At 42.8% G+C, this 13,759-nt stretch overlaps 1 protein-coding gene across 11 annotated transcripts in view; it reads right to left on the bottom strand.

The window, feature by feature from the left end:
- Positions 1-927: 927 nt before the first annotated feature.
- rapgef6 (Rap guanine nucleotide exchange factor (GEF) 6) overlaps positions 928-13,759 on the bottom strand; it is a 138,126-nt gene continuing 125,294 nt past the window's right edge. For 10 of the 11 annotated variants that reach the window (XM_035177908.2, XM_035177911.2, XM_035177909.2 and 7 more), the window contains 7 exons: positions 12,876-13,049; positions 12,401-12,547; positions 11,961-12,080; positions 10,140-10,407; positions 5,887-6,431; positions 4,549-4,866; positions 928-4,423 (listed from right to left, as the gene is read on the bottom strand). In XM_035177908.2, coding sequence (XP_035033799.2) covers positions 4,401-4,423; positions 4,549-4,866; positions 5,887-6,431; positions 10,140-10,407; positions 11,961-12,080; positions 12,401-12,547; positions 12,876-13,049 — 1,595 coding nt within the window. In that variant the 3' untranslated portion in view covers positions 928-4,400. The remainder of the gene's footprint in view (positions 4,424-4,548; positions 4,867-5,886; positions 6,432-10,139; positions 10,408-11,960; positions 12,081-12,400; positions 12,548-12,875; positions 13,050-13,759) is intronic. The other variant, XM_047343461.1, reaches the window with a different exon arrangement.

The following is a 13,759-nucleotide window of genomic DNA, read 5'->3' as shown; positions in this document are numbered from 1 at the left end:
CAGACTGAGCAGCGTGACTCCCCCCCTCTGTGAGACAGTAAACCTTTAATGAGTAATAAAAAGCTTCCTGACCTTGAACACAGCACGACAGCGTACACGCCTCTGATCAGATCTGATGTTGAGCTGAACGCAGCAGAAGGTGGAGACACAGCGAGAGGACAGAACTGAGGATGGTTGAGAGAGAAGAGACGTAGGGGCTGTGCACATATGGCCCAAAATTATATTAAATAAAGATTCTTACTTGATATTCATAATTATCATGTTATTATTAAATTTCACATTATTATGTCTTTAGAGTTTAAAGACAGATTTTTGCTCCTGAATGAAGGTTGTGGTTTTAAACTCTTCTTTATGAGCAGAGAATGACCAACACTTGTTAAACAGCACAGCTGTGGAGGAAGTACTCAAACATTTGACTCAATTAAAAGTACTACATTAACTTTTCTATTTGAGTAAAAGTAAACACTCACTTTAAAATGTACTTCCAGTCCTAAAAGTAAAAATACTTACCAGTGATGCTGCTGCTGCAGGAGGCGGAGTCTAATGTGACCTGTCCACTCTGATTGGATCAGTGGATTGATTCCACTCTTGTTATTGGTCACTTTTACAATGTGAACATGTAACAAAATGCATTGTAAAAATGTAGTGGAGTAGAGGGTACAGATATTTGCTGATTTATGATGTCATGGTGTAAAAAGTACCAGAAAATAAATTTACCCAAGTACAGATACATGAAAAATGTACTGAAACAAAGTAAATGTACTTCGTTATATCCCCCCACTTGGTTACATTGCTATTGAGAATTATATTGTTAAACTGATGATATTGATTTATGATTCAAAGGAGAAAACCTTCTAATGAGATGTGGTCCAGACGCGAACATCACTGTGAACCAAAGCCCCCCCCCCACAAATAAAGACATGATCCTTTCTGCTTATTATTTTATTCATTGTCCAAATTCATATCAGTAGACTTGGAGAAATAAAAGGTCATTTTTTTTCCTTTTCAACATTCTCTTAAACAAAAATATAACAACTATTTACAGTCACTCGTAAAAAATACATAAAAAGCGTACAAGCAAAAATCATGTTGTCTTTCTAAAAGACATAAGTTGACGACCGCTATGAGAAGTGAGACAAAAGCAAACTTTAAGCCACAGACCAAGTTAATACCTCTTTGTACAGATTGTGCAGCACAGTCACCACATGTAAGCTTATTGTTGTGCATTTCTGCGATAATGCCAAAAAAAAAGATGTCTACATCCAACACATTCACATCTCTCTTATTGCATTCCAGGGCGAGCGGCGGGACACTGGGGCTAAATGACAGGCGGGCAGGTTTTCATCAAGCTGTGAAGGGAGGTGAGATTTTTAAAAACACAGACATGTTGTGTTCACAGTGTCGAGAGCTGCTCTCTGTCAGATTCCCCATGGAAACATACCAAGTGTACGTAAGTGAGGAGAAGAGAAGAGAGGTTTTACTGAGTGAACTTTTGCCCTGAAAGAAACAGGAAGGAGCATGTGGAATGCTAATGGAGCAAATACAAGGAACTAAACTAACGCAAAGTTAATCATGTGCCGACGTTTCATTTAAAAAGAAAAAACGACTGTTAGCTCTCGATCCAACATTTAAAAGCAGCTTAAAAAATCTTCCAATATCTGACTGAACTCATCATTCACGACCGGGCCGACTAATGGAAGCAGCACGTGCCACTTCTTCTAAATCTATGCAGAACATTAATACTGATTTGTGGTTTAGAATCTGAGTAATGCGGTTGTGCAAAAAAAAAATTAGAAGAGGTGTCAGTTTCTGGACTCTCCGTCTGTTTCAAAGTTTCTACCATGGAGATCGTTTGGAGATGAGAAAAAGAAACTCAGGGGTCACGGTGGACTCTGATGATTCATATAATCCCTGAAGCGATGGAGTGAAATCCATCGGACGAGGACAGTGAGGAGGAAAAACGAACATTTTGAGTCCTGCTGAGGGGACAGAGCCGAGAAAGAGGCAGGGAGGGAAACCGGAGAGAACATGGCATTGTGGCTGTTCAGTTCAAACACACCGGAATATAATATCAAAAAACTCCTTTCAATTATCCAATCTGAGTTTGAATGAATTCGCCTTGTGCCATGAAACTGACAGGAGGCCCCACGAGAGGACCACCTTCCTGCAGGCGGGAGCAAATAAGAAGGGCTTTTATTGAAAATGACTTCTGAGCCTTTCCTTATGTGCTTCTCGCCCACACTGCATCAAAATGGGTTTTCTTTAAAACGCGATGTTGATCACGTCCTCGCAAATGTAATTCTCACACACACACACACACACACACACACACACACACACACACACACACACACACACACACACACACACACAGCAGCAATTTCGCTTATAGACATTTCAGAAATGGCACCAACAACAGAGAGTGAGGGGACAAAAAAACAAGTCAAGAGGGAGGATTAGAATAAAGTAAAAGTTCCTTTTCAGACTCCGGCCCACAGACAGGAGGGCGATCACAGCCACGGATCATTTCTTATAACAAAATGTTCAAAAATAGCATTTATAGAGGACTCTCTTCTCTCATCTATACATGATCACTTGACATTAATTTATGGCAGAGAACCAACAAAAATATATATGTATAAATTCATATATATATATTTGCCTTGAATATATTAGCAATAATCATTTCAAGTCTTTGTGTGGCAAAACAAAAAGAAAAAAAGCGAGGAAAAGAGACTTTTCCAGTTACACCCCCTGCTGCAGCGCTGATCAACACAGAAAAATACATTTTCCTTTTTTCCAGAAACGTTGCTCTGAATGTCAACACAAGTAAACTATGTTCAAGCACAAGCAATTCTCAAGCACATCCTTTAAATATTCTACTATCAACAGGGAATGAGCGAGCCGGAGCGTTAAAATACATCACGAGGAGAAAAATTATACATCAGGAAGCAAAAAAAACAACAACCAGAAGAGATGAGAGAGGTACACTGTGAGCACGTAGTCCACGTTTACGCTGCGTCTGCATATTCCTGCTGCATTATAAACAAATGTACACTTTCAAAATGAACCTGTAGAACTAACATTTCAGCCTGTAATTCAATAGACGACAAGTCTAATAATAAACACTGTAAACAAAATGTGTAAGCATCCGTGTAAACACCGTCCTTTTTCTGTTTTTACGCACACCAACTACATGTTCAGTGAGTGTGTGAGTGTATACGCATGCACGTTGTGTGGCCACTCAGTGCGAATTTATGGTTTCTGTCATAGCTCCGGCAATAAAAATAACGGCACGTGTTTTACTCTACGGGAAGCAGCGAGGCGTTTGTTCTTCAGCTCATTAAAAAAAGAGGAGTTACGATATAGTTTTATTTTTTATAGAACATCCAGGAGGCGGCATGCGGCTAAAGTACCTCGCATCAGACCGAACGAGCAATAAGAGAGGTGAGCGGAGAGCACAACTGCCTGAGAGATGCTGCTTGTCTGTTTTTTTTACTATAAAAGCTCAACAAAGTACAATAAGTGCTAAACACAAACAGACGTGCTCTCTGTTAGTTCTGTTTCATTTCTCCAAAAAGAGGAAGTGGAGAATGTGTGGGTGGGGGTCTCTTTATGGCACCTGAGGACTTTCCTGACCTCACGTGTTGGTTTTGGGAAAATAAAGTTGGTATATTTGTGCATTGGAACTGATGTTATTCATGTGAATTTAGATCACCAGTGCCAGGCAGGCCATGAATCTCAATATCAGTCATTTTCTTGTCTCGTATTCATCTACATTCATCTTCTTTTGAGCCGACAATAAAAACAGCAAATAAAAATCCAAAAAAATGTCCGACGAGCGTTGTGTCGTAAAACGTTCAATCCCTTTGTCTGCTCCTCCTCGCTCTTCTCATATAAAAACTCTGGAAAGCTCAAAGATGCAAATGAAAAGAAGAAGAAAAAACTTTATACAAAGAAAAAAAATCGCTGTACAACATGTTAAAACTGTGAAAGACTAAGAGACAAGAGAGCTGGGAGCACAAAATGGAGGTACATGGTGGTCTGTTTCCAAGGAGGCGGACTTCTTCTCATGAGGCATCGTTACTGTCTCTCATTCCTTCTTCCATTTGTCCATTTTGTGACGTCCATCGACAAAAAAATCGTGCTTTTCGTCTTTGTTTTGTTGATTGGTTTTTAAAAAACACGATGAGTCCTGGGAGGTGGAGTGAGCGGTAACATGAACCTACAGGTGAGGTTCAGAGGTGCATTATGGTCCATGGTGGCATCACACAAGGATCTGTAGGGGGAGGGGGGTGGAGAATGTGCTCTGACAGGAAGTGACCGCAGGCTGCTTACTTAGTCCAAAGCCTGATCCACATGACCCGGTCCACGGGTGAGAATATGTGACGTCACCAGCTTTACACCGCGGACACTTGTTCATCTGGAAAAGACAAAAGAAGATGATGTTGAGACAAGATAGAGTTTTGAATATGTTGTTGTTTGAGGAACGGAAACAATAGAATGCTATGGGTTAATTCAACATTTCATCATCCCAAGGGATCGTACCATCCTCACTGTCGGCCAGCTCCTGCGGTGGGAGGCAGATGCTGGGCGGTCTGGAGTAGCCCTGATGGTTACCGGCCAGCCTCCGCGCTTCAGCCAAAGTGCCTGCTGCTCCAGGGCTCTGCAGAAGTTTGCTCCTCTGCAGCGCCACGCTGTAGTCGGGAGGTTTGAGGTGAGGAGGCCTTGGGACCAGACCTCCGGGCCCACCCACTACTCCGTCTGTGAGGCTGAGATCCCCCAGAGCCAGACCCTGGTAGCCTGGAGGGGTGGGAGGGGGAGCACGGTAACGCTCATCCTTGGCGGGGGAGGTGATACAATACACTGGATGGAGGTGCAGATCAAAAGAAAAGGAGGGAGGGCGGAGAAAAGAGGTAGGGGAGTGAGGGATGAGGAGTGACGGGGAAGGGGAATGAAGGAGGAGGTGTGGGGGAAGTAAGAAACAAAAGAAAATAATGGGTAAATGATATCAATGTGATGTTTCACAACACAACTATACATGCAGCAAAATGTGTCCAAAATCATAAGAAAACATGAAACCGATGAGATGGATGGCTGCAGCAGATACAGACACAACTCGATCTGCAGCTAATGAGCACGTTCACGAAGGAATAATCTGCCAATATTTACCAGAATAATCGATTAAAAGTTCGGTTCTCAAACATCAGGAAACTGAAAAATACCCGTCATCATTTTTAATAGAAAGCAAAGTGCTTGTTTTCTGAAGATATTAAGGAGTTCTTAATTTGGTTTGACCAGAACGATTAATCGATTATCAGCGGTTTTTGTCCATTCATTTTCTGTTTATCCACTAATCATTGTGTCAGCAGTTGGCATAACACCATCTTTACTCATCCTCTACATCTCCAAAGTCAAAAACTCTCTAAAACCTTTTGTTATCTTCTTAAAACGAGTAAACTGCCTATTCCTTTAGTTGATCGTGAAACTACAGACGTGGATCCAAAAGACAAATTTACAGTGTGGGTGATGAGGAGGCTCCATAACTCCTGTCAGATGCAGAACCAGCAAGTGACAGGAATTAGACCTGTTTGGCGCCTTATCTGAGAGATGCCAAAGAGCCTAAGAGCATCGTTTAGCAGCTGTTCAATCGAGAATTACAGAAAATCAAGCAACAGGAAGCTGCAGTAATTAATTCATAAAACAGCGAGACATAGTTTGATTTAGTGAGTCTGACACAGAATGTGAGCAGCCGTTCTGATATTTTATATTAGAAGCCGATGTCTCACTGAATGAAAATCTATGCAGCTTTACAATCTGAACTTTAAACGGCGACAGAGCTGAACACTGTTTACAGGGAATCAAACTCGCAACCTGAGCCCTCACCTATCAGGCCCTTGTCTGTGCTTGATGTCACCGTTTTGTAGGCAGGGTCTGTGCTTTGACCTCCTTCCTCGTTGCTTGGCGAGGAGGGGCGCTCTGAGGTGTTTCGCCGCTTTATCGTTCCGTAATTCCCCTCGTAGGTGTCCGACAGCGAGCTGGACGACGCCCAGCTCTGCCGCGACTGATTGGACAGCTCCGAGCTGGAGTCTCTGGCGTGCTGCTTGGCAGCGCCCTCTCTCGCCCACGCGTGACCAGCGCCCTCGACCTCCGGTATCGGCCCGGTCAGCTGCGTGGTCTTGAAGCCGCCCAGGTGCGTGTGCGGCAGGGAGAGCGGGTGCCCGTGGATGCCGTGGTCCCAGGGCCGGCAGGAGGAGACGGGGAGGCTCTGGAAGGAGTCGTGGGAGTTGGAGGAGCAGGACGTCCAGCTGCCACGGCCGCTGTCGGCCACCGAGTCCAGAGAGGTGTGGTCTGGGGTCAGCTCCTCCGTTGAGATGGACGAGGTGAAGGTAGAGCCTCGCGTCACGTATCCTCTCGCGGTCGATGACGAACTACAGCAGATAACAGAGACAGGTTTAATCAAAGGTCATCTGTTGTCTGTACATTTACAAAATCAGAAAAGAAACATTTGGATTTGATGGATCACCATGTCTGGGCTTTAAAAACAACAGAACTTTTTCTCCTCCTTTTCATAAACCTGCAGTTTGATTCACTGACGGGGTTTTACTGGACAAATAATCCACTCAATGAAACCGAGCAATATTTCATAAAAACAGGGTTGTTATTAAACAGCAAGGCTGCCAAGGTAATATAATATCAGAGAAGCAGACGGATTGTTTTGTCCGGTGATATTTTATGGTCCATTCTTTATGAGACAGAACGGTCTGATCATGGAGGAACAATAAACAAACAGCAGACAATAAAAGAGGGGTTTGTTGTTTACTCAGCCAGATTAAAAAGGCGCCTGCGTGAAAAACGAAAACGCTGTTAACGGACAGAGGGAGGAGAGAGGCGGGCAGTAAATGTGGGACGCTAATAAAAACCTGGCGTGTTTAACGACTTCCTGTTCTCTTAGTTTTAATGAGGAAAGGACATAATTGGGATCCAGCTGGGAGCGGAAATCGAGAAGCGGCTCAAGGTAGCTGTGTGTGTGTGTGTGTGTATTTTTGGCTACTGGGCAAGGTTTCTGATGTTTATGTGTGTGTATTTGTGTGTGTGTGTAAGACCTGTTTGTTTTAGGCTTGAGAAAAATATATTTTGCACTGGCCATGTCAGACAGTCCCAATTGACCCGCGGGTCCTCCTGTTCAGACGGGGAGATGCTTTGCATTTTAAGGATGTATCCCTGAGTCAGAGCTGTGTTTAGAATTACATTGGAGAAAAACATTTCGCTAACAGACCAGTCATGATCCTGTAATGAATGAATGTCTGAAGATAAAACAATCCACATGTCTGAAATGACATGGGGGGGGGTTGATGACTCTGCCAATATGCGACAGACGCAAAAATGAAAAAACAAAAACAAATAGAAAACAAATATCTCCGGATGAAAAAGGCACAGACAAAGATGTCTAGAGAGAGTTTGTGGCAATAAGAGCTGACACCGGTGTCTGTGTGTTGTCAAGAAAACAACGTGATCTTTGCAGTGGACTTGATACTGTGCAGAGAACCTCCCGCTGCATTGTGCATGTGTGAAAAGCAAACTGCGGGTAATGTGCGGGCCCAATTCTCTGGACTTTATCCACAGGTCATGTCTGAAAACGGCTATAGACATACAGTGCCTTGCATAAGTATTCACCCCCTTTGGACTTTTCTACATTTTGTCATGGTATAACCACAGATTAAAATTTATTTCATCGTGAGTTTATGTAATGGACCAACACAAAATAGTGCATCATTTGGAAGTGGGGGGAAATATTACATGGATTTCACAATTATTTACAAATAAAAATCTGAAAAGTGTTGAGTGCATATGTATTCACCCCTTTACTGTGAAACCCTAACAAAGATCTGGTGCGACCAATTGCATTCACAAGTCACATTTGCAAGTCACATAATTAGTAAATAGGGTCCACCTGTCTGCAATTTAATCTCAGTATAAATACACCTGTTCTGTGACGGACTCAGAGTTTGTTGGAGATCATTACTGAACAAACAGCATCATGAAGACCAAGGAGCTCACCAAACAGGTCAGGGATAAAGTTGTGGAGAAATATGAAGCAGGGTTAGGTTATAAAAAAATATCCAGAGCTTTGAACATCTCTCTGAGCACCATAAAATCCATCATAAGAAAATGGAAAGAATATGGCACAACCGCAAACCTACTAAGAGGAGGCCGTCCACCCAAACTGAAGAGTCGGACAAGGAGAAAATTAATCAGAGAAGCAACCAAGAGGCCCATGGTTACTCTGGAGGAGTTGCAGAGATCCACAGCTGAGGTGGGAGAATCTGTCCACAGGACAACTATTAGTCGTCTACTCCACAAATCTGGCCTTTATGGAAGAGTGGCAAGAAGAAAGCCATTGTTGAAAGGGATCCATAAAAATCCCGCTTGGAGTTTGCCAGAAGCCATGTGGGAGACACAGCAAACATGTGGAAGAAGGTGCTCTGGTCAGATGAGACCAAAATTGAACTTTTGGCCTCAATGCAAAACGCTATGTGTGGCGAAAACCCAACACTGCCCATCACCCTGAGCACACCATCCCAACAGTGAAACATGGTGGTGGTAGCATCATGCTGTGGGGATGCTTCTCTTCAGCAGGTACAGGGAAACTGGTCAGAATAGAGGAAAGATGGATGGAGCCAAATACAGGGAAATCCTTGAAGAAAATCTGATGCAGTCTGCAAAGACTTGAGACTGGGGCGGAGGTTCATCTTCCAGCAGGACAATGACCCTAAACATACAGCCAGAGCTACAAAGGAATGGTTTGGATTAAAGAATGTTAATGTCTTAAAATGGCCCAGTCAAAGCCCAGACCTCAATCCAATAGAGAATCTATGGCAAGACTTGAAGATTGCGGTTCACAGACGGTCTCCATCCAATCTGACTGAGCTTCATCTTTTTGCCAAGAAGAATGGACAAACCTTTCCATCTCTAGATGTGCAAAGCTGGTAGAGACATACCCAAAGACTTGCAGCTGTAATTGCAGAAAGGGGGTTCTACCAAGTACTGACACAGGGGGTGAATACTTATGCACCCAACAGATGTCAACTTTTTGTTCTCATTATTGTTTGTGTCACAATAAAATTTATTTTGCACCTCCAAAGTACTATGCATGTTTTGTTGATCAAACGGGAAAAAGTTTATTTAAGTCTATTTGAATTCCAGTTAGTAACAGTACATAATGGGAAAAAGTCCAAGGGGTGAATACTTATGCAAGGCACTGTATTTAGAAAGACACTATAATCACATATATACTATTTTCTGTACACACTGGCTTTAAAACAAACAAAATATTAACAAAAACCTTAAATCAGTCAATGTGCCAAGAGTTGTTGTTAATATTAAATTAAATTTCTTGGCAAGACTGATACACAATGAGTCAGTATGTTTACATGCACTCAAGAAACTAGTATTCAGGTTATGATGCACTGCAGTAACCCGGTACCTCTAAATCTGCATAAACATACAGCAGGGCAGTATTTGCATGTCTCCCCTACCATGACCTTATTTTGAACGCATGGATTAATCACCTTCTGTGCCGTAGAGATGCAACAGACTCCGATAAGAAAACCCTGCAGCACGAATGTGTCTGAATTCAGAAAGAGTCAAAACGTAGAAACTGACTCATTTCAAATTCCACTGGCTCCTGTAGTGGTGTTCGCTTCCTGTTATGGTTAAACTATCTCGATATGAGGATGAGGTTTTTTCCTCTTATCTTGCTGCTCAGTCATCACAGCATCACTTTAAACTCTTTGTCACACATGTATGTATAAAAAAAAGACGAGTTGAAACCTGGTTACAAATACACGTGGCCCAGAAATGAGTGATCTCCAGAGGATACGTAGCCGGGGAAACCCAGATTCTCACTTGCATAATGACACCGTTTTCGCAGGCTAAAGCTGAGAGTAAACCTGTTCACTTAAGTGCATATGAACACATGACTGTATTATCTATATGTTGGCTTAAAAAAATCCACTGTTTCCTATGAGTCTGTTAATTCCATCATGAACGTCAACATTAACTTGGTGTTTGATGCTGTTTCCACAGTAAATTAACAAACGTAACCAGACAGATTAGATGAATTTAAATGTAATTACCTTGTGCTGGGCTGGTTGTAATCAGCATTAGAGTGTGCATGTGTCGCTGCTGTGCTCTCGCCGACTGCAGCAGCAGCAGCCGCCGTAGCGGTCGCTGCTACAGTGACAGAAGCCGGGGCGCTATAGGTTCTGTTACTGCTGTTACACCGGTCCTCGAGCCCGGGAGCCGGCACCGAGTCCACGGAGCAGATGCTGGAGCGGGAGGAGATCTCGCTGTGGCTGGAGTCCGACAGGTTGTCTGCTTTACCAGGTGGTAGCAGGGCGTAACCTGGAGGGAGGAGGGGGAAACATTTCAGTTAAAGAAAATGCAAAAAAATAAAAGGACCTGGATGGAAAGAATATATGCAAAAGCAGAAGAGCAGAAAATAAATGAAAAGATGAAGTGAAGAGGGAGAAATGACTTTGAGTGTATAGAGTCTTTTTACCTAAGGTCTCTGCAAGTTGGATGAATGAATGAATTTTACTCAGGGGGGCTGTGACAATTCTTTTGACTGCAACCTGTTGCACTGATTTAAGAATAGACATTATGAAGTTTCTGTCTTTCTTTAATATCAAAAATATAACAACAACACAGTTAACGTGGTTGGAATATTCCTCTTGTGTGTGAACAGCTGGGTACAACTCTGCATTAACACTTTTAACATGTGGTTACAGAAACTTTGAGGCTGCGGCCACTTGAGAAAATGAGACATTGAACAGACTCTGAAATGTACAGAAACGACTGTGAAGGACACGGTCGGGCTCAAGGTTGAAAAACCTGCCAAATCAAATCGCCTGAAACTCCAGGGAAATGAACTAAACATGTGAATGGCCTGCATGTCACAGAAAAACATAAAAATACTAAAACTTACACTGAACATTCATGCATGTTTAAGAAAATGCATTTTGAACACTGATCTTGAAAGAAGCTGCACAGCGAAAGGTCAACAAAATCAATTAAAATAATTAACAAAAATTCACAGATTTATACAAACATAGAAATGAAAAACCGAGACAACAATGACGAACAGGTTTGTTGCTCTACTTCATCAACTTTCTCAAAGCTGCTTTGACGATGGATGGAACTGAAACTTCTGTCTCTCAAGTAACTCTTGTGCTTCAAAAATGAAATGGGCCATCACTTTAACAAACTCTTTTGTGACGGATTCTCAAAAAATATACTGAAACATGAACTAAAAGTCTCTCTGAAATGCCTCTAGACTCCCTCAAATCACAGTTTTACTCAGCAAATGACTGGATCAATCACTGGTCGATCGCTTTATCAGTCTCCATCAGTTTTGGGTCTGTCCCTGCAGAGCCAGAGGAAAGGGTTGGGGCTGACCGACCTCATGGCTCTTTTCTCTGCCTGTTCTTGTCTCTCATCCTGGGGTGGGGAGGACTCGACCTTACCCGAAGCCTCCCCACCATCCAGATGTGGCCTGACTGGCAATGGCTTCTCTCTGGACTGACTTCTTTTCCTCAGTTTGCTGAATGGGGACAGCAGCCTTTTCTTGTTGGGGAAATCTGGGGGTTTGGGGCTCATTAACAACTCGGGCTGGGAGGTAGGTGATAGGGTCGAGGGCCCAGGCCCTGGAGGACTGCCAGGGGAACCAGTGTGAAGCACCGGAAGCACCCCTGTCAATCTCTGGTAGGGGCTTTCTGCTCTTGCCTTCAATAGAAATCGCCTTCTCCCTGGTCTTTGCCCTGAAGAAAACATGCCTCTCTCCTTTTCCACTTCAGTTCTCTCCTCCTCCTCCTGTGTCTGATTCTCGCTCTCCCTGCTACGCTGTTGTCTCTGCTGCATGGTCAAGAGAAGGACCCTTTTGTGGAGGAAAGCCCCACCTATGCCGTAGCTGCGCAGGCTGACAGTGCCGGCCTTTGTGCTGGCGTCGCTGGTCAGTGACGACGAAGATCCCGACAGGTTCATCTGGCTGGAGTTCTGGGACTTGGCCACGCCTCCCACTGAAAAGGAGGGTGAAAAGTGAGAAATGGAAATAAAAGGTTATGTTTTGGTTTTCAAAGTTAAGAAAAGGACCCTCGTGGCTAAGTGACTCATTCAATTACGATTAATAGCAAAAAACATGTATCAAAAACTAAAGAAACATTTACTAGAAAACTTTACATTCATGAGTATTTATTCGCGACATGGTTCCTGCGTAAAAATTTCAGCGCTCTGCCTGGAGGTGACGTTTCACCATATCTACTCTCGGCTCTCTTCACCAGGGGTAAGTTTCCTCTGATAGAAACACACAGGGTGACAAGCAAAGCGTCTTATTGCAGACCTTTGCGTGGAGAGCCCTGCGGCGACACTGTGGGGCTGGAGTGAAGGGAGGAGATGGTGGACACGGTGTCATCAGATGGTCTCTTGGTGCTCCACTCCTCTGAAGAGCCCACCGGAGGTTTCTTCACCACCTGGGGAGAATTGGAGTCTGGAGAAGCCGAAGAAACAACAAGGTTACAGAAAAGTAAATGAACTTGAGTCTGTTCTACGTCAAAACACAGAATGAGGTGTTGCAGTTTTTTTCACTGGTTTTAAAGTTTTAAAAGTCTTTATATTAATATTCTATTTTACTTTTTAGTTATAATGTCTATTATATAGTCTATCAGAATATGCATCCTATTTTATTCTATTTCTATATTCTCTTTGTATATTTACTTGCCTGATTTTATTCAATCTTATTTTGCTGAATAGTCTTGTCTTGAGTTTACCATGTAAAACACTGCTTTATAAATACAACAGTGTACAGGTGTACTCACTAGCTGCGCCGATGTCCTTGGCAGTGCTCTTCTTTCGTAGAGGGTTCAGTGGGACCTGGACCTGAAGGACTTGTGAAACCCGGTTCTGTGTTTTGCCAGAGGGCAAAGCCGACCGCAGAGACACCGGAGACATGTCCGACTTGGTGGATCGTCTCTCACTCAAGTTCTTGGACACTAAAACCACAGGAAGGAAACGAGAAATGTGTAACCACAACAAAGCTTACTTCAAAAACCTCTTACATTTGACATTTTCTAACTTTCGAGAGTTGACAATTTCTCACTGACTGTACACTTACTGTTCTGTTGAACTATTCACTGTGAGGTATTTAAATGGTTGTGAAATATCGACAAACAATCAATCTGTATACCTTTAAAGATTTACCTAAATGTGACATTAAAACCTAGTCCTAAGCAGGAGCCATGAAATGCATTTGTTTTGCAGGAACCAAAAGGAAAGCTCAATAACATTCAAAGCTGATAAAAACATAATTTTAATGTACTGATGTCCTGTGGCACTGTCACAGTTAATGATACGTGGTAGATTGTTGAACTGTTTCTAATAAAAGAAAGTCCCATGGTTCTGTGTGCATGCTTTGAACCACACAACACACATTGGACATGCTGCAGTGTCTGTTACATCGACTGGATTGATCAGTTCCCTCCTGTTAATTTCTGCAAGATGTTTTTAAATACACTAGGTGGCAGTGCAAACCAATGATATGCATATAACCTGTGTACTACAGTACTCTAACAGCTCTATTATAAACCTGTGAAATGGCACAAAACATTGAAATATCTCTTAATTTGAATTTTTCCCAGCATTGAATCACCTTCAATTAATACTGCAATGCATTTAAGTGCACATGTAGAATAAGCAACACTAA

This window comes from Hippoglossus stenolepis, chromosome 15 (genome assembly GCF_022539355.2).
Source record: "Hippoglossus stenolepis isolate QCI-W04-F060 chromosome 15, HSTE1.2, whole genome shotgun sequence".
Classification (NCBI taxonomy): Eukaryota; Metazoa; Chordata; class Actinopteri; order Pleuronectiformes; family Pleuronectidae; genus Hippoglossus; species Hippoglossus stenolepis.
This window is presented reverse-complemented; position numbering and strand designations above follow the sequence as displayed.